The 21,240-nt window shown below is 36.0% G+C and overlaps 1 protein-coding gene across 2 annotated transcripts in view; it reads right to left on the bottom strand.

Annotated features, from left to right (window-relative positions):
• Positions 1-18,753, bottom strand: part of LOC106876155 (PHD finger protein 24) — a 58,588-nt gene extending 39,835 nt beyond the window's left edge. Inside the window, exons 1-3 of one of the 2 annotated variants that reach the window (XM_014924581.3) lie at positions 18,349-18,753; positions 5,976-6,174; positions 4,308-4,496 (exon numbers count right to left, since the gene is read on the bottom strand). In XM_014924581.3, coding sequence (XP_014780067.1) covers positions 4,308-4,496; positions 5,976-6,174; positions 18,349-18,452 — 492 coding nt within the window. In that variant the 5' untranslated portion in view covers positions 18,453-18,753. Of the gene's footprint in view, positions 1-4,307; positions 4,497-5,975; positions 6,829-18,348 lie in introns of those variants that run through there. The other variant, XM_089355223.1, reaches the window with a different exon arrangement.
• Positions 18,754-21,240: the final 2,487 nt, after the last annotated feature.

Genomic DNA, 21,240 nt, shown 5'->3' with positions numbered 1-21,240 from the left:
ATACATGCAAAAACTCTAACGTGTTTTTCTTTTTAGATGAATTTATCATTCATTATCTCTCCACACACTTCGTTACCACTAACTTCTCTAACCTCTGCATTTTCACTTATTCATTTCAAACTTGTTTGAATCTTCAATCTAATGTAATCCACACTCTCTCGGAAACGTATCTCTGCAAAATGTTATCTAAAATTATGGGTAAAGAAAGAAATAGCAAAAAATATTTGAAAATGTGGTGGGGTGAAATTTCTGAGGGTTCCACCCCATCCCATTTTCTGAACTCAAAAAAGGTTTTGTAGCGTATTAGGAGGTCATCAGAAATTCAGTCAACGGAAAAAAAAAAAAATTTCCAATGATTCCGGGATATGGGGGGGGGGTCCATCCCATCCCCTTTTTTACGAACAAAAATAAGGCGTTTGCAGCATATTAGGAGATCAAGGTATTTGATTCTATGCAAAAAATCCAAGTTTTTTTTCTTAGTGAAAATCGTGCGGGTGAAAATATAAAGGGGGTGGGGGTGAAATTTTCAAGGCTTCCACCTCATCCCACCTTGTTTTCCCGACCCAAAGGGGTTTTATAGCATATATGGAGGTCACTGGAATTCATTCAATGGGAAAAAAAAGTTTTCCAATGATTCCAGGATATGGCAGGGGTGTCCATCCCCGCCTTTTTCCGAACAAAGATAAGGGGTTTGCAGCATATTAGGAGGTCAGGATACTTGATTCCACGCAAAAAATCCGTTTTCTTTTTCTTAGTGAAAATTGTGCAGGTGAAAGATAAAAATTTACCAAAATTTGCACAAACGAGCTGGAGAGTGAGAAGACTTTTCGGAAAATTCACACAATTCCATTTTTTCCCTCATAACTTTCAGAAAAATGGATATCTTTTAATGAAATTTTAAATAAATTCTTTTCAAATGGCATAGATTACGATTATAAAGAAATTTCTGGGGAATTTTTTTTTCTAAACGGTAGGGAAAGGATTTTGGGAAAATTCAGACGATCCGATTTTTTCCCTCATAACTTTCAAGAAAGTGGATATCTTTTAATGAAAGTTTATACAAATACTTTTCAAACAGCATAGATGACAATTATGAAGAAATTTCTAGGGAAGGAATTTTTCCGGTGGGGCAGGGAGAGGAGTTTTGGATCAAGAAGACCACATAAGTTGGAATTTCTCCAGGGATTCTTCCAATTGCTTTTCACCACAGCCTTCAAAATGATGGGGAGCATCCTTTTATGAAAAAACGGTTTGGAAAATTTATGATTTTTTACTCCCTCTCCCCATTCAATGATGATACCAATGGACCACACGTGTGCTCCATTGGTGAGATATAAGCATCAACAAAAAAAATGGTAATTTAAATTTTTACCCCCCCCCCCCACCTTAAGCGAGGTTGAGTGTGTGTAAGAAAAAACATTTTCTAACAGAAAAGTATGCTATTAAAATGAATTATCTTTTACATACCTATTATTTTTAAATCACTGTGGATAAATGCCAGAAATGACCTCAGACTCTCCAATATTTCAAATTATAAGCAGAAACAATGAGGGGCAGGGAGTGGGGTTGCAAAAAATTCATAATTTCTCAAATTTTCTTTTTTATAGCATATAAATGTATTTATGGGGAGAAAAAAATAGAAAAACATCAACACATGCAAGAGTGAGAAAGAAATGAGGAGGGTTGTTTTGGGATGTGCTAGAAACAACAGCCAAATCTCCCTTACATCACATTTTTTTCTCTGAAAATATTAACAATTATTTTTTTTACCAAAAAGGCACCTCCTGTAGCTTTTAAGTGTAAAAAATTGGCCAAAATCGGTCTGGGGGTGGGGGTGGGGGAGTAAAAAAAACAAACTTATGTGGTCTTCCTGATCCGAAACTCCGTTTTTTTTAAAACTCCTCTCCCCACCCCTTCGGAAAAGTTTCCCCCATAAATTTCTTTATAATTGTAATCTATGCTGTTTGAAAGGTATTTATATAACATTAGATTAAAAGATATCCATTTTCCTGAAAGTTATGAGGGAAAAAATCGTATCATATGAAAGTCCTCTCCCCACCCCCCGGTTCGTTTGCACAAATTTTGGTTTCCAGATTCGTTTACAACACACTTGTTACATCTATTACACTTGTTTTGCTTTGTTTTGGTGGCTGGGTGTTAAACTAAATATTAACCGTGTAGTACCTACAAAATCGGTCCAAAGGCGGGGTAGGGGAAACCATTGTGCATAGTGCTCACAAAATAGATCAGAGGAGGGATGGGTAAAAAAAAACAAACATTTTTCGCAATTTTTTTTTTTGCTAAAAAGATGCTCCAGAGCATTTCCAAGGGCACCGTGAATAAAAAACTGAAAATTCCAATATGGTTAGACGTGAAAACTTGAGTGAAGATCAAATATCGAAAAGGATATTGGAATTAGATGACAAATGGGAAGAAGATAGCAGTGATTCCTTCTATTGCTTTGAAGATGATGGTGAAAATGATTATGTGCTGGACGGTTTAGGTTCTGTGTCATCAGATGATGAAGATACTCAAAAACAATTATCTACAAGCTACCCAATTATGATCGAGCAATATATTTCTAGAGACAGACAAGAAGTCTGGCATTCTAATCCTCTTACTCAAGTAGCAGTAAGAACTTCATCTTGCAATATTGTGCACCAAGAATGTGGACCATCCCGTTTTGCTAAAGGGTCTTGCATAGCATTGAAACATGTTTTACTATCTTTATGTGCCATGGACAAATGTTGAAGGTTAGGTTGTTTACAAATATAAATAGAAGGAAAATGATCACTCTGAACTATAGAAATTTATTGGACTGATTATTCTTATAGGTGATTATAAATCTAAACATGAAAATGTCAGTTATGGAGTCAAGAATATGGCCGCCCAATATTCAATGAAATTATGAGCCAGGAAGATTTCAACAGATTTTACAAGTATTGCATTTTGATGATGCTAGTGCAAGAAGAAAACATAGAAGTGATGATAAATTGGAACCCACAAGAGAAGTATTTGAAATGTAGAATCAGAATTTGCAAGATGGATATGTTCCAAGTTGATGCATGAAAACTGATGAAAAATTCCAGGTATATATTCCTTCAAAACCAGGGAAATATAGAATTAAAATTTGGGCAATATGCGACACTGAAACATCTTATGCCTGGAAAATGCAAATCTACACTGGAAAAGTCCCAGTAAAAGGCAGAGTGACAAATCAAGGTTCAAGAGTTGTTGAAGACCAGGTAAAAGAACTTGAAAATACTGGTCACAATATAATTTGTGATAATTATTTTACAAGTTTAGGATTGTCTTGAAAGCTGCTTAGCAAGAAAACTACTTTAGCTGGAACAATTAGAAAGAGCAGAGTTGAACTTCCAAGAGAAATCAACAGCACAATATTTGGATTTCAAAAGGATTCTATGACCCTATCTTATTGTCCCAAGAAAAATTATGTAGTCATACTTATAAGTACAATGCACTCTCGGCCTTCAATTGATTCAAAAAGTGCTGAAAAGAAACCTGAAGTTATTACATGTTACAACAAAACAAAAGGAGAGTAGATACCCTAGATAAGATAGTAAGGACATACACTTGCAAAAGAATGACTCGAAGATGGCCTATGGTTATATTCTGCAACATGATTGATATAAGTGCAGTGAATGCTTTCATTGTTGCTAAACAGCTTCGCTTGCAAAGTTTCAAGGATAAAAGGAGACGGTGCTTAATTCAGTTAGGAAAGGAACTTGCTGGAGTTAATGCTAAGCAAGAACATTACAAACAATCTTCTAGTACTACTAACGTTTCTCAACCAAACAAGAAAAGAAGACGATCTTCAATCTCATTTGAGATTCCTTAGCCAAAAAAAAAAAAGGAAGATGTTCTTTGTGTGTCCCCACCCTCACAAGAAAAAGACAGGAAAACTCGTACTACACATAAGAATTATAATATCCATGTTTGCCAAGAACATTCCAATGTTGTCAGCATTCACTGTCATGAAGAGTGGTAATTCTGTAGTTTTGTAATTTTAAAAGTTTATAATATATTCTATAAGCTGTATCATTTTTTATTAAAATTTGTCAGAAACAGTAATTCTTCATACACCTGATAGCGTATGTAATGTAGCTAAGAAATAGTGGTAGTTTGAATAAAATTTAATTAAAAGAAAAATATTGGGTCCATTGAACCCAGTTGATAATTAGTGACATATATTTTCTCTGGTAGACCAAGGGTTAAGAAGGTTATAAGGAAACAAATTACAGGCCAGAGCACTAAAGTATAGTGAAGTCAATAATTGTTTTACTTACACAGTTATGGCAAGTCCAGCTCTCTTCATTTATTTGACAAGGATCCATGTCAAGCAAAGTATCATTGCATGTTTCTACATAATATTTGTTGAGGCAAATTTTGTGGAACACTAAGTCACAGACCTTACAAGGATGATTTTCATTTCCCGTATACACTCCACAATAACTACACACAACATCAGCAGATCCCTGGAGAATTTAAAATACAAATACGTGTTGATTTCTTATCATAATATTTTTTTTTTAAATCTATCATTGGGAGCGGTATATCGATAGCTTTCGAAGATTTCCTATCCAATGGTTTAAATCAGGGGTTCCCAACTGGGGTCCACAAGTAAAAAATTGTAATTTTTGGGTCCATATATAAATTTTGTTTACTAGAAGTACCTGTATTTATTGAAATTTCAAGATTTGTATTTGGAATTTATGTTAGGAATATAACGAAATTGTTTCATTGTTAGTTTTCACTAACCTACAAACAAATATTTTATTTCAAATATTTACATTTGCATATATGGGGTCTTCAGATGACAAGATAGCTTTCATGGGGCACAAACAAAATATGGCTGGGAACCCCTGATTTAAATGAAACATGTAACATTGACTAGAAGTTCTCTGAATCTAGTTTACGACCTTGTTTCGATTCCTAGTAGAAACTATTTCACTAATAGCTTTAAGAAAGACATAAACACTATTATTTTCCTAGAAATCTTAGGTTCCATGCCTGTGTAAAAAATAATTATAATTAGTTTATAAGGAAACAGATTGGTAACAAACGACTGGTTTCATTACATTATAAGAATATTTGGCAACACTTCTGTCAAATTACAAATTAATAATTTTATAACTGTAATGAACCTGCTCTTACTAATTTATTTATTAATCTATTTTTCTTTCAAGATGTTGCTCTGAGAAAAAAATTTGATCGCACAATTGAAAGAAATGCTATTTGTACTTTCACCTTTGCTAGGAGACTATTTCATTGCATTGAATGAACTTCTTGAATGGAAGTTTTTTGCAAGCTGGGAAGAAAAGTATATAATTTGTCAAAAGAACGAAATTCTTTGCTATTACACTGAAGTTCTAAGTTTTAATCATCTGTAGACGATCATCACTTGGAAAATTTGTTCAGTCATTAACATCTGGCAGATGATAGAAATAAAGGCGAAAATAGATATGGTGTTACAAATATATGAGTGAGACTTTTAATTTACGTTCCTTATTTTCCTAAACAGAATATCAGGAATTCTTTCCAGAATGTTGTAAGCAAGAAACTAGTATCATATCCTAGGGCGATTTGTCTCTCATTTGCTTAATACGACTAAATCTGATCTGATCGATTTTTGCAACTAGTAAAATATTTATCAGTTTATAGAACAAGCTGGCAACTATTCAGTATTCTCTATATGAAGGTCTGATCTAATAGTTTCCAACATATGCCTTTCAGTAAAGCTACTTGTATTTATATGTTGGTGAAAATTATTAGAACAAAAAACTGACATTTCCTATCTTTTCGTTCTCTCTCTCTCTCTCTCTCTCTCTCTCTCTCTTTCTCTCTTTTGGCTATCCTTCTTACTCTAATTTACAACTTTCAAGTGAGAATCATTTTCCCCATTCCCTCGCACTCAGCTTAAAATATTTTTATATAAATGAACTCTGTTACTTAACTCTTTTCGCTGGAAAATAAGGTATATTGTTTGGTTCGTTTGGTAAATCAGCATTCCGTAGGCGTTCGATTTTGGTCAAATTACTGGAACCTCTTGAGGCTGGACGTATATAGTCAGGACAAGTCAGAAATTGATCAGTAGTTGGCATGTCACTTTTTGTACGTCGGTGTCGAGAAGATTTGCGATTAAAATGTCTTTCCCTTGAAGAGAAAGAACGAGTAAGTTTGGTTGAACTGCCTCCCATAATGTGAATAAAATGGTAAACTAGGAAGATGATATCCTGTTTCTTTTAACTTGATGTGTGTGTGTGCTTAAAGTATGTATATATTTTGGAGTATATACTTGTATGTATATATAATAGAATTAGATGATTTTTTTTTTTAAACTGTCAAAATAAAACATAAAAACACACTGATATAGTATGATCACAGTTGTTCACTTTTAGGAGCTTTGTCAAAGTCGCTCCCGACTCTGAATTTGTCGAAAATTCTTATTTTATCAATTTTCAAGTTCTTGCTGTAACTAAAGACAATAATATATTGTTTTGAAAATGATTTCAAGCAGTCTTGTATATTTGAGTGGGATATAAAATACGAAACAAAGTTGAAACATTCAGTCCAATATTCTAAAGTTAAGTGTTCATCGCGTTTGTTTCCATGAAAATTAAAATATTATCCATTTCTTTGGTGAATCATCAATTAAATAAAACCATTCAGTGTTTAAAAAATAGCATGTAAATTTCATTTCGGAGACTAGCTTGGGGAATAAAACCGATTAAAATAAATGTATGTTGAAAAGAAATGTACAATACCGTCTATAAAATGAAGTAGTAAAAGGATATCCTTATTTACAAGAGCAAAATATTTCAACAGGATACAAAATTGATTGTTTTAGGAAACGAGATGTTCACACCAAATTGTTTCAAATCTTATAAAGTTATTACAGTGCAACAAGCCCACTATAATACGAAAGGCACAAAACATTTGCATAAAGCAATATCAGTTTCACTAAACACCAATAATAGATAAAAATAGTTTTATTTTTCAGGAAGTAGCATAACACACACACACACACACACACAACAATTAAATTTTCGGTTAATGCATCTTGACTCGGAAATGAAAATCCCCCAAAAATACTTGAATGGGTGTAAAACAATGTGTAGGAAACAAATATGAAAAAAAAAAAAAATGCACGCAGGGCAACAGGAGGGTGAAGAGAGGACTTTGGAAAATTCAGAAGATCTGAGATTTTCCTTCATAACTTTTAGGAAAATGGGTTTTTTTGTTAGAGGAATTTTATAGAAATACTTTTCGTGCATCAGCATGGCCGCAGCTCTGAGCTAAAACTATATATAAAAAAAAAAAAACGGCATGCTTACGATTGTAAAGAAATTTGTTGGGGAGATCTTTTCCAAGGGGGTGAGGAGAGGACTCTGGAAAATTCACAAGATCCGAGCTTTTCCCTCATAACTTTTAGGAAAATGAGCTTTTTTCAATGAAATTTGATATAAATACCTTTGAAACGGTATACATTACGACTCTAAAGTAATTTGTGGGGAAAATCTTGAGGTGGGGAGAGGACTTTCGGAAAATTTCCAAGATCCGAATTTTTCTTCGTTATATTCCGAAATCACATTCAACTTTCTACAGATACCCTAGCGTAGTACTACTACTACACTACGTAGTGTTTATTTCTACCCATTTTTAACCCTTTCGTCGTTATTCTCATTCACTCGTCATTACTTTCTCTCTCTCTCTCTCTCTCTATCTATATATATATAGAGCAATAGATATATATATATTATATATTTACATATATTATATCCATACATGTATATATACATATATATATATATATATACATAAACACACACACATATATATACACACATATATATGCACACACATATATATATACATACATATACACACACATATACATATATATACACACACTCACTCACACACACACACACATATAGTTATGAGGGAAAAACTTGGATCTTGTGAATTTTCCGATGTCCTCTCCCCACCCTCCCGTTGCTTTTTGCACAATTTTTTTTTTTTCATATCTGTTTCCAACACATTGTTTTACACCCATTCCAGTATTTTGGGGGGATTTTCATTTCCGGGTCAAGATGTAGTAAACAATAACCAAAGTTTCAATTTCATTTATTTTTACCTATATAACATATTCAGCTTGGGATCCGGACAAAAGCCACAAGGTTATATTTTTCGGTTATTTTTAGTTATTTAGAATTTTTAGTTGAATGTATCGACCCTAGAATATATTTCTTTTTTACTTGCTTTTTACCTTTTACTTGTTTCAGTCATTAGATTGTGGCCATGATGGGGTACTGCCTTGAAGAATTTTTAGTTGAACGTATCGATCCCAGAATTTTTTTTTTTACTTGTTGCAATTATTAGATTGCGGCTGGCCAGGCTGGGGCACCACCTTGAAGAATTTTTAGATGGCTGTGATATATTTCGTTTATTTTTGTTTCCTTTTTACTAGTTGCTGTCATTAGACTGCGGCCAAGCTGGGGCACCACCTTGAGAAATTTTTAGTCGAATATATCGACCCCAGAATTTTTTTCAATGATTTTCAACCAGCGCATGAAGTTAAGCCTAGAAGGTTTCTCCACATGCTAGTAATAGCCAAATGTTAAAAAAAAATTATAATTTCACGTAAACAAAAACGGAAATCACGGTTGTAAAAAAAGGAATTTATTTTCCAAAATTCCAATTTTTAAGGGATCTAGTCTTTCTTATTTGCAAAACGAGCTCCTCTTAATTTTGCTCAGATCGCTTTCAATTTTGGTGTATTGATGCAACTCTGAATTTGGATTACGATCAACCAATTACTTTATCTTGTAAATTAAAGAATCTGATGTTATCTGGCATTAAAGTTAGGAAATTCGGGTAATTTTAGCCAATCAACAGACAGCGTGACATTAGCAGCTTGTTACCATGACAACCACACGTGGCGTTGTGGTTCTTTTCACCCGCATATTTTGTTTTAATTTTTCTGTCAGTATATTACATATTTTTCTATGCTTCTGTGTGTTAGTATTTTTCTGTCGTTCTTTTGTGTTAGTATTTTTCTGTATGTTAGTATTTTAAATACTAAGCCGGCCCCCAACTTGGTTGGCTATCTATACCTGTTTATATTATTGAGCACAAACTTGCACGAAGTACAAACGTTTGCGTGTTGTTTAATATACGTCTCAGGAAAAACAGCCTTCTTATATTCAATCAGCGGCAGAGGTAAAGATCATGGTGTTATTTTTATCTTTTTTTTTCCTACAAAATGAAACTTGAAAGAGCATTTACAAAAAATATGAGTACTGAAATAACAGCCAAATCTCCAACAAACTCTCTTGACACACACCCACACACATCTGTATGTAATGCACATACAACACGAATTCGTTGTAAATATCAAAGAAAAAGTATACATACAGATACAGGCCGAAATTCTTTACCTTGCATGCTTTACATACAAACTGTTATGCTATTACACTAACCTACCCGTCGTGGTATGGCAACACATAAAGTAACGGTAAATAAACTTTTCTTATAAAAATGTTGATCATCTTCATCTTATAACCAGTACAATTGGTAAATAATACTTATCATTACAATGGGTGACACATCGACTACACAACACAAAAACATCAACCGTTACATATATATTGTTCATGGTAGAAAATATTTATAAGTTGTTGAAATATAGTTTTCTTTATCGTGCGCATGTGAAAATCAAACAAACTCATGAGTGACCTCTTCTCTCCACTTTTTACTTCTTCCATCCAAAATAATTTTTTCCCACCCACCGAGAAATTAAGTTTGGAAATAAATGTGTGTGGGGGTGTATTTCTTCCAACATAACATTGACTTTTTAACATTTGGGTTCTTGAAATATTTCTTATTACCTTCATTTTTTTAAAAGTATTTTTATTGCAAATTAAGGTGACTTCTCCCAACATTAATTATTGTAAATATAATCAGTGATTCAGCATTAAAGGTGCATTGCTAATTAAGAGCATTTCGCAAAAAGATATTATAAGATACAGGTATTCTTTTTCTTTGGACAAATTCTTTGGACCAGAGTTATTATCGTAGTTTACAAATCCAAGCATGAAAACTTTACTCAACTTCACACACACACACACATATATATATTAATGATGTACACAAATACATGACAGGTAATCATAATACTAAAATATACATAAACTAAACACATGCAGACAAATATATTAATATTACAAATTAAAAAAATATATTAAAACCATTCAATCAATGAAGAGATAAAAGAAACAGTAAGATGATACATGTTGATTTTATTAGGTATTTCTGTTTATTTAGAAACCTACAACGAACAGGTCAGATGCTAAACTCTAAATTTCACAGGGTACTTAAAGTTGACACCGCTCCGCTAAACAGAAAATTTCTGTCTCGCTATTGGCTAAAAACACAGTCTTTTTCGAATTTTAAGCCTCTGTAACTTTTCTCTCTATTTTTTTTTTCTCCACAACATCAAACTTTCAAAGCAATGAGACTGGAAGGCTACATTATTATAGTTGATTTTCAGATTTTTTACTGTCTTTTAAAAAATCCATATCTTTGCGAATGAAAAAAACTAGATCCATTTTTACGTAAACAAAATATATTCAATCGAAAATAAATAAGTAGAATAAAATAACTGAACACAAAACTCTTTACTACTCAATGTACATATTGTCTTAATTCTAACTAAAGGGAAAGCATTTACTTCAAGAAATGTGTAGAAACATAAAAACGATAAGAAGTACGTTTGAATGACTAGACCATAGCTTCCCAAAGTAGGCGATTTTCTAAAAAATAGTGGGCGATTTGAGATTTTGATGGGCGATATGAACATTTTGTGGGTGACAATGAATTTTTAGAAATTAAGTCTGCATTTACTGTTATCTAGGTATGCCTAGAATAAGGATGCACTTTTATGGATTTGTCTACCCGCATAAAACGTCCCTTTGTATAAAAAAAAGCGGACTTGTTTATTGATCGAATATTTTCGTCGCAGTCATTGAGATGGTTGTCATGTGTGCTAAAATAGGCCTAAATCACACTCCACCACAATTTTTTCTTTTGGCATAATCGTATGAAGTCCCGCGTATAGAATTCAAATTTTCAAAAGTTTTCTGAAAACTCTGAACAACAAAAAAAGTTATGAGCGGCTATATGTCATGCATAATTCTGTGGTTTCATGCCAAAACAGAAGTGCTATTTTCAGGATGTTGACAAAATGTGCAGTCACGCACAAAATGACAGCTTTGAAATCGTGTTTCTTGACTGGGTGAAAATGATCAAACTTTAAACCTCTATAACTTTTTAAAAACATTTTTCCGGAAAAAGTTGAATAACTCCAGCAACTTAGCTTGGAAAGGTACATTAATGTGCTAGATTCTAAAATTTTCGATAAACTTTAATTTTTGAAATGCTGGCAGCCAAACGAACTAGATCCAAATTTGCTCCAGTAAAGACGTGTCATCTGACTGCTCTATTTACTTTTTCTTCTCTTTGGGAATACCATATTGCCTTTCTGATGCCGTCTATAGAAATTCGTTTTCCCATTTTCACTTCACTGATGCCTCCAATCTAGAAAATTTGTCGACAGTACAGTAGTGATTATTTATCGTTTGGATTTATTCTCTCTCCTCAGAACTGTCAGTTACCAAAATGCCTTCTTTGCCATCAAACATTGACCAACGAAGCAATGAAACCTTCACGCTTGAAGCATCACTTTGATGCAAAGCATTCTGACAAGAAGGACAAGCCGTTATCACACTTTTTGCAACTGAACTCCTCTTTCAAAAAGCAAGTACAAACATTCAACACGCTACTCCAGGAAACTAGTAAACAGGAGAATGATGAGTTGTTTGCATCGTACAACATTGCATCGCTTGTTGCTAAGTCTGGGAAGTCTCACACAATTGGAGAAACATTACTTTGCCCGGTTATCGAAGAGGTTTTGTCAGCCGTTATGCACGAAAAACCTGATAACATTATGAAGGAGATCCCACTTAGTAATAACACAAATTTCTTGACACATCGATGAAATGGCCAACGATGTCAAGCATCAACTCATTGATATTCTCCAGCATTCTGAATTTTCTATACAAGTAGGTGAGTCAACTGTCGTGGACAATCAATGTTTGATGATGGTATATGTCCGATATTTTAGCGAAGACCTTCAACCTTGTGAGGAAATGCTGTTCACAGAGAAATCGCTGCTTGATTCAAAAGGTGCAACTATTTTTCACACTCTCAAGTCTTCCCTAATATATCATAATATCTCAGTAATATTTTTGCCTGTGCATCTGATGGAGTCCTTTCGATGATAGGAAGATACAGAAGTTTTTCATTTCTCCTAAAGCGTGCGCCAGATACTAACTGTTCATTGCTTAGCACACCGGCAGCATTTAGTGGGAAAAATACGAACAGTAGATTGAATGATGCTCTACAGTTAGTTACCAAGACTGAACAAATTGAAGTCCAGTCCCTAGTCCGATTGAATTTTCCGTCAACTCTGTCTGAGAGATAATGGGGACCATATTAAACTCTTATACCATACCGAAGTGCGGTGGCTGTCAAAAGGAAAATGTGTTTTACGCCTTGTTAAACTGTTTTATATAATCATATCTTTCTTTGAAGATATTCCATTGATGGCTGCAAGGTATTGTAGTAACACCGTGCGCATGCGTAGTCTCACGCATGCGTGGAATTAAACAAGCAAGCGTTCCCGCTCAATTCACTCTTTCTCGGTCGGCCGGCCATGAGCATGGACGTGTCAAGCAGTGTCTCCAACATTCCAACTCTGGAGACAGTCTCTTTCTTGCTGGCCAGCAATAGAGCATGGACTTACGCTCGACAGCTCGCTTACATCTACATAACAACGTCCCAACAACTATGCTCACACACACAGAAGCTGTAACAACAAGAGCTAAAGATGTATATATTTACCACCTGAATAAATGTTGTTTAAGTTGATAGTCTGGAGTTCAGCGTTCCGTTATATTTCTAATTTTATATAGGAAAGTCAGGTATACATCTAATGATGTATAACCAACTTTCCTATACTGGTGACCCCCAACGTGATTCGAACACGCAGCCCGCTGAGCTGCAATAACCCACTTTCTATAAAGTGGTGACCCCCGACGAAGAAACAAACGCAGCCCGCTGAGCTGCAATAACCCACTTTCTATAAAGTGGTGACCCCCGACGAAGAAACAAACGCAGCCCGCTGAGCTGCAATAACCCACTTTCTATAAAGTGGTGACCCCCGACGAAGAAACAAACGCAGCATGGACTCTGGACTACCAACTTATAACTGGTGAACCCGACTAAAGAACAAATGCGGCCATGGAGACTGAACTACTAACCAGCATCATCGTCATGACCAACACGATTCTACAATTACTACGCCACCAACATCTCCAACCATAGTCAACACGACTTACTACGTATTACCAACATCAACAAGCGCGGTTTTTACTTGCCTCTGTTAGATTGGTAGTTTCCACTCACGATAAACAGACAAGAATTACAGCCTGCGACTTTCCAATTGTGTACTCAAAGAACTTGGTATAAAACTCTCACGTGTACTGACTTTCTAACTGCTGTGATATCTCACATACATATAGACGGCCTCTTTTTTTTATTATGTTCTTATATGTCGCATTCACACTCTCACATACACATACATCTTTTATGCCACACTAAATAACTCTTGTTATTCATTCTATCGTCTCATTACTGGTATTTACGAAATCTATGTTACCGTAGTATAACATAATTACTTGTATATCATCTTTGATATATATTTTGGTGTTCGACCGTGTGACACGTTTAAATAAAAGGAGTCCTCTGTTTTTCCATTCGTCACCATTTCTCCTTTTGAGTTCGCATGGTCGTTCTTTCATCTTGGGTTAAGAAAATTTTTCTTCGAGGTTTTCGCTAATGGTCATACAGAGATTTGTCTGTCGATCGTCTGTAAAAGCGTACCTTTTCAAACACTCATCACCAAACAGCCTTTTCGCCACCAGCTTCGTTCAACCAAGATTACCACCGTGACGACAACAATTACTACTACCAACTACAAGCATTCCCCACGACGTCGCCAAGTTACCACTGTCAACATCATTACCACCACACATACAGAACACAGCTATATTACAGTTCCTGCACCGACGTCTTCACCATCAATGTACTGTCTACCACAATGTCGTGCGCCAACAACCCCACCACCAGGGACACACCATATCAACACACTCGGTTTTGTCGACTCTGTTAGAGTGGATGTTTCCACTCACGATCAACAGACCAAATTTTCCTTGTGTAACTTTCATAGAATATTCCGTACCAGGTAACCGGTCACAACTGACCACGACTTCCTGAGTACGGACATTCTATCTCCTTGTGGGACTCTTGTACGAACTGGATTTTTTCTCTACAGACACTTTTACTATGTTCTGTGTTTTTTCTCACACACTTTCTTTCATTTGTACATTGCATGCATGTTCTCACGAGTGCACATTCATTTCTTTGATTTTTCTTTGTGTGTGTTTTGTGCTACATCTTGTGGGTGGTTTTCAGTGGCCATCCTGCCTCAGGCGTTCTAACAGATTTCATATTATCGTGCGTTTTCGCACTGGCAAGGGAGCCCTGTAGTAACGCCGTGCGCATGCGTGGAATTAAACAAGCAAGCGTTCCCGCTTCTATTCTATCTCTTTCTCGGTCGGCCGGCCATGAGCATGGACGTGTCAAGCAGTGTCTCCAACATTCCAACTCTGGAGACAGTCTCTTTACGTGTTTAGCTGTCTCTCTTCATCTTTCGAACTTACGCTCGACAGCTCGCTTACATCTACATACCCACGTCCCAACAACTATGCTCACACACACAGAAGCTGTAACAACAAGAGCTAAAGATGTATATATTTACCACCTGAATAAATGTTGTTTAAGTTGATAGTCTGGAGTTCAGTGTTCCGTTATATTCTTAATTTTATATAGGAAAGTCAGGTATATATCTAATGATATATAACCAACTTTCCTATAGTATGATATCTTTTTTCTATGTGATATATTCACAAAATTAAATGATTTGAATAAGTTATTTCAAGGAAACAGAAAAACTCTCATTGATTGTAAATTATTTATCACTACCTTTACTTTGAAATTGGTTCCGTATAAGATTAACCTCTCAAAACGTCAGTTCCTTCAATTTTCACAACTTGATTCTTTGCACGATAACATGGTGGAGCAATTTCAAGATGTTATTGTGCTGAATATTCCAAATTAGTATAGCAATCCGTTTGAGGTTGATGCAGTCAATTGCGAGGATGACGTTCATGGGGAATTGATAGAATTACAAGATGACAATGACGCCACAATGCGATATCGCCGTAATGGCAAAGAAGGTTTGTGGTACCATTACAGTATATTGAATTCCTACCCCGATCTCTGGAAACATCTGAAATTACTTTTGTTTGCTTTCCCTACCTCATACCTGGTTAAATCTTGTTTTAACCATGTTGGAACTTTACTTTCCCATAAAAGAATTGAACTGGATGTGATACAACGAGGAGACTAGCAGTTAAAGTTGACAAGTTTGAAATCAAATATATCTGCACTAGCTGCATCACACGAGACACATGGTTCTCATTAAAAAGTTGTATTCTTTTCCTTTATAGTACAATCATTAATTATTTTTGCATCGGTAGTTCTGATCAATGGTTCATTTGGGGAAAATGAAAATCAGTGTAAAAGAAAGCGCAAGTTTCCAGAAGTTAATCTGTCTGCATAATATAGAGTTAATGTTAGAATTTTATTCACACTAATGGCAAAACTAAACCCACAACAAGGGATTTGTAAACAACCACATATTTAGTCCAAACGGCACCAACAGGGCAATGAGTCTACGATATAGTGTATGTGTCAGATGATACAAGGGGGTGTTTTCCTAGGGGATTTTGTGTTGGGAGCGGTTGTGTTAGGATTTTTTTTTACACAGGTGGGCGATGGAGCATTTTTTGGCTGATAGGTGGGCGATATTGCAATTTGACGCAAAAAGTTAGGGAAACACTGGACTAGACCTTCAACGACCGGAGAACGTTCAAAAGGTCAGCATATTCTCATTAATCTGTAAGTGCTGAGAAAAGAAAACAAAAGACTTCAAATATATTGTTTAAAATGCTGATTTTTCTGCGAGTAAAAAGGCTTGGGTAACTTGCAGTCTCGCACCATGTGCGGGCCCTGACACCGGAAACACTGTCCTTTGAACGGTCGCACACATTCCTTGTTCGACCCCTCTGCGCTACTCCTTGGTCGGCCACCTTTTGCTGTTGCAGCCAACGGCGTCGATCTACAACACGAAACTAGCACGCGAGCACGCGTTATAATATCCGCCATCGCCATGGAGTTCACATTCGGCAGTTTCTGCAATTCGACCGACATGTTATCAGGAAAACCAGTCACAAACGCCAACTTAACTGTCCGATCTAGCGATTCTCCCTCGTACCCCGCCAGTTTAGCCAATCTCCTGAGTTCGTTGGCAAACACGTCGACCTGTTCGCCAGTCCACTTTGCTTTCCCCAGGCGAGCGTATGCTTCAAGCATTCCTTCTGCAAAGGCCTCCATCAAGCGGATTTCTATTTTTTCCGCGCTAAGTTGGTCCCTCTCTAAGAATAGTGCCAACGCCGGGCCATCTTAGTACAGCGGTAAAAAGCTTGCTAAGTCGCCTATCCCGTGGAGCTTTGCAACCAGCTTCATCTTTTTTAGCCACGTGACCACGTCCGTGTCACCGCAAAACGGTTTAATTACATAGTTAGAAATCTGGGATCTTTTTGGTTTGACGGGCAACATTTTTCATTAATGTTTTATGTAGTGTTTTTGGTACCGAAACACTTTCAAACTTCGTATACATGTATATTTTGTATAATAGAACAGATAAAAAATGTTATATTCGAAGTTATTTCATGTAAAAAGTTGTCGTATTTCGGTAATTTCAACCAATCACTGACGTCTATTGAGGTGAAAACAATTAATGGCGTGGAATGTAAACAACGGTGTCATGGGATCTTTTCCCTTGAATAAAATTAGTGCGGTTGTTTGTCAACAGCAACTACACGTGTTACTCTTATTTATGACATCGTTCGTGCGTTTGTACTGGTTTTAGCTTTAGGGTTAGGGTTCGGGTTTTAGAGTTAGGGTTAGTTTTAGGATTACGGTTAGGGTTATGATTATTTTTGCCATAACCTCACCCATAACCCTAAACCCTTACTAGGGAATAATGATATAATTAAACAGGGAATAACACTCTTCACACCGGTAAAAATTATTGTTTATAAAAAGAGCAGTAACTGTATTCAGCTGAATAGACGTCAGTGATTGGTTGAAATTAAAGAAATACGACAACTTTAACATGAAATAATTTATTAAGAACAAATTTTTGTTAAGAAGGCTAAGAGAAAAAGATGTTTTATATGACACATTCTACCAGTATCCCAAGTTTGAAAGTGTTTCGTTAAGAAAACTAGTGTTGTCCGTCAAACCAAAAAGATCCGAAATCCGGACTACACTCATAATTTTTTTTTTTTTTTTTTTTATGGGCCGAAATAGCTTGTCGTGTGATGGAGGAAAAAGACAACAAGAGGCACTATCATGCTATTAGCTGTCAGAAGTGAAAGTGCTCACTGCTAATGAAGTGTCTGCCTGTCTGTTGCTGGTTTGAGTTGATTCTTTGGCTACTGACAGCTAATACCATGACTGGCCGGAGCGAGCTATTGGCTTACTTACTTACTGATATCTATCTACTATCTATCTATCTATCTATCAATCACTCGTCCACCTTATTAGAAAACACAAATTTAATATAAAAACATATTTCCTGAAATTGCAAATTATTTAAAATATAAAAATATAATTTTCAACAGAGAGAATTTATCAAAATAGAAAACAAATGAAGTTTGAAGTTTAAAAATAATAGGATCGACCTCTCACGACTAGCTAGCGCGGACGCGAGTACCCTTATACTCTGTGTTGTGTTTTCAAACGCATGGATATAGGTGTCGAATTTGTTCCAATAACTTTCGAGTAATAGATAGATAGATAGATAGATAGAGAGAGAGACAGACAGACAGACATATAGCTCGCTCCGGCCAGTCATGGTATTAGCTGTCAGTAGCCAAAGAATCGACAGGCCAGCAACAGGCAGGCAGACAGACAGACAGATACTTCACTAGTAGTGAGCACTTTCACTTCTGACAGCTAATAGCATGATAGTGCCCAACAAGAAGCAAAAGGCAGAATGAAACACTGGGACCTTACCTTGTCGACCGTGGCGGAGTAAACGAGCGCTCCAGATAAAAACACGTCTTTTCCGTAAGCCGTCTGTCTTCGAACTGACCCCACGTGCTCGCTGTTGACCGCATGTAGCCGACTTCCGGTCTGGCTTTACTTCCGTTTGCTTCATTTCTCTCCACCAACAACACAGCTCATCACAGCCCATAACACCACAATTTCATTAAAGAATATTTATTTTCTGCAAGTTATGAGAATGCAAAGTCGGTGAGGCACACTTATGTAGGTATGGCATATATGCATCAACAGACTGAACAGGGTCCTTACACATGTACTTTCCTCCTCCCTCTGCCTTTTACTCTCAATCCTTCTGTCATACATACAACTATTTCAACTTCATTTGTTGCTCGTCTTTCACCTTACTCCTTGTCTCTCTTTCTCTCTCTTGCTAAGCCAGAGTTATTTCCCTTTCCAAGGGAAGCAGCTCTTGCTATTTATTACCTCCTCTTGTAAAGTAACTCGCTTGGGATCAACACCTTCATGTATGCAAACACGCGCACACATACATCTGTTATTACGGTTCAGACTATGCACACTGAACGCTGCGACGGTGTCTTTTAAGATAGCCTAGGGTTAACGAAAAACTGCATAGGAAAATTTGGAAGCTGCAGAAGTTTGTCGTATGTATTGAGTAAAGGGCAGGGCAAAAATAAATTATTTCTGATTTATTTTCTCGCTCTCTGTTTGAAACCATTACATTGCGATGATTGCGTCATTTTGTGCTGTTGCATCATCTTTAGGAGTAAGATTAGGTAGACATAGTAGTTGTTGTTGTTGAAGTTGATAAAATTTGGTACATAGTCAGGTGATAGGTACTTTGTTTCTCAAGAAATTTTTCCTCTACTTTGACCCGATCGTAACTGAGGTTGCTAATAAAACATCTGGATAGGTTTTGGTGCTTAACAATCAATATTCTTTTTTCTGTTGGATTCCGAGCCAAATTTTTCTCCCTAATGTCTAATTTGATAATTTTCAATTTTCAAAAATCAAAGTCTTAAGTGGGGCAAAATGAGTAATAACTAATTTCATTAATTTCTTCCTTTTACTGCATGCTGTGTGAATTTATCAGGAAGAGAGCAACTCCAGCAGATCGTGGAGAAGTTACAGAGGATATTTTATGTTGAGTTTTCAGATTCTGTCAAGTTTCATTAATTTCATATAATGTGACATTTTCTCATGATCCTCTCATTTAACCTAGATATTTAAAATTTTTTGCTGCATTTCTGATGTCTAGGGATGGATATTGATGCATATGAGATCTTTTTCTAATGTAATTCTAGGGTATTGAAGAGGCAAATTTACCTTATTTTGTTTTACTCATTCTGCTCCACCTAAATTTGTCTTGGGAACGGAGATAATTTTCTGAAATAGTGTTCTGAATATGTTATAGTGTTTTTAATGCATTTAGAGAAGGTCATTTGCTTTGCTGATATAGTTCTTGTAAAGTAATGCAGTAAATCTTAACATATGGTGCCCCACCCCTACTACTTCTCCATTTGTTGTAGTAACCAGTTTACCCAACCCATATGCACACACAGAACAACATCTGCCATTAAGATTTAATTTCCAACACATGACACTTGTGCTGTTGTCACTGAATATAGCCCATGGTCTAGCAAATACTTCATTAGTGAATTTGAAAACTATGACACTCATAAATGCAAAGTCCTTCCTTGGTGAAAAATGTATCCCCCAACATAGCTTAGTTGTTAGTGACTTCAGACTTAAGGTTAGAAGGACTCAAGAGAGGTAAACTAGTTTGGAAAAGGAAGATATGGAAGCTTAACAATCTATCAAACAGATAGAGGTTTAGAGACAACCTACTTGAGACCTTTCATGAAAAAGAGGAGTGGAATGAGGAATATAACATAGAGAAAAACTAGAAGTTCTTACAGAAGAACCTGCAGAGGGTCGTAGCTGGTACAAAGTTCCAGTCAGACCAAGGGTGAGACCTAGATATAAAACAGTAAAGGAGACAGAGTCATACAAGCAGAGACAGGTTTAGAAGGATTGGAAGAATGGCGGTAGCTGAGAATTATACCAAGTAGATAGAAGAGAAGCTAGGTAGCAGGTATATTTAGCAAGAGAAGAAGAAGAAAAGAAGAGGCTTGCCAATGTTCTACAACATGAAAACCAGAGGCATGAAATGTTCCAAGCTGAAAGTCAGTATGTTAGAGAGATTTGAAATGTGTGAGAGAAATGTGTACAGATGGATAATGGTATACTTGTACTTAGCGATTCTGAAAAGAAAGAGGAATAAAAGTGCTACTTTGAAAGGCTACCAAATGTGAAGAATGTATGGGTGAGCGAGATCTTTCAAAGTGTGAACCTGACTGGGGGACCAGCTACCTTGAATTATAGTAGTATGACAGATAAATTAAGAAAGTGAAGAGAAGGAAAATTCCTGGGCCATCAGGAGTTACTGCTAAGATGCTTAAAATAACTGGTGGTGATGATTGGCCAAAACAAGCAATGTTCATGAAAGTTTGAACTTTGTTAAGTAATTGCTTGGCATGGATCAAAAAGTTAACATGTTTTTGCAGACATGAATTGGCCTCTCCTCAGTATTTATGACTTGTATCAAATGTCCTTGTGCATCATAGATCTGATAATGCAGTCTAACACCTGAGATACTGTGGCATCTATATAATGTGAGAATGTTTAGATTTTTTTTCTTTTTTGTCTTCGAAACAGTTGAAACAGTCATGCCATAGGCTTTCCATTCCATCCCAACTTTGCATACAAAAGATCTTGCTACACTTAGGAAGCTGGAAATTTTTAAATCTCTGTGTAACAATGTAAAGCAACAATGCCAGCATGGAGAGTGGATGTTAAATGGTGATTTAAATCTCTACCAAC

The sequence above is a fragment of the Octopus bimaculoides genome, chromosome 7 (genome assembly GCF_046866305.1).
Source record: "Octopus bimaculoides isolate indiv1 chromosome 7, ASM4686630v1, whole genome shotgun sequence".
NCBI lineage: Eukaryota > Metazoa > Mollusca > Cephalopoda > Octopoda > Octopodidae > Octopus > Octopus bimaculoides.
This window is presented reverse-complemented; position numbering and strand designations above follow the sequence as displayed.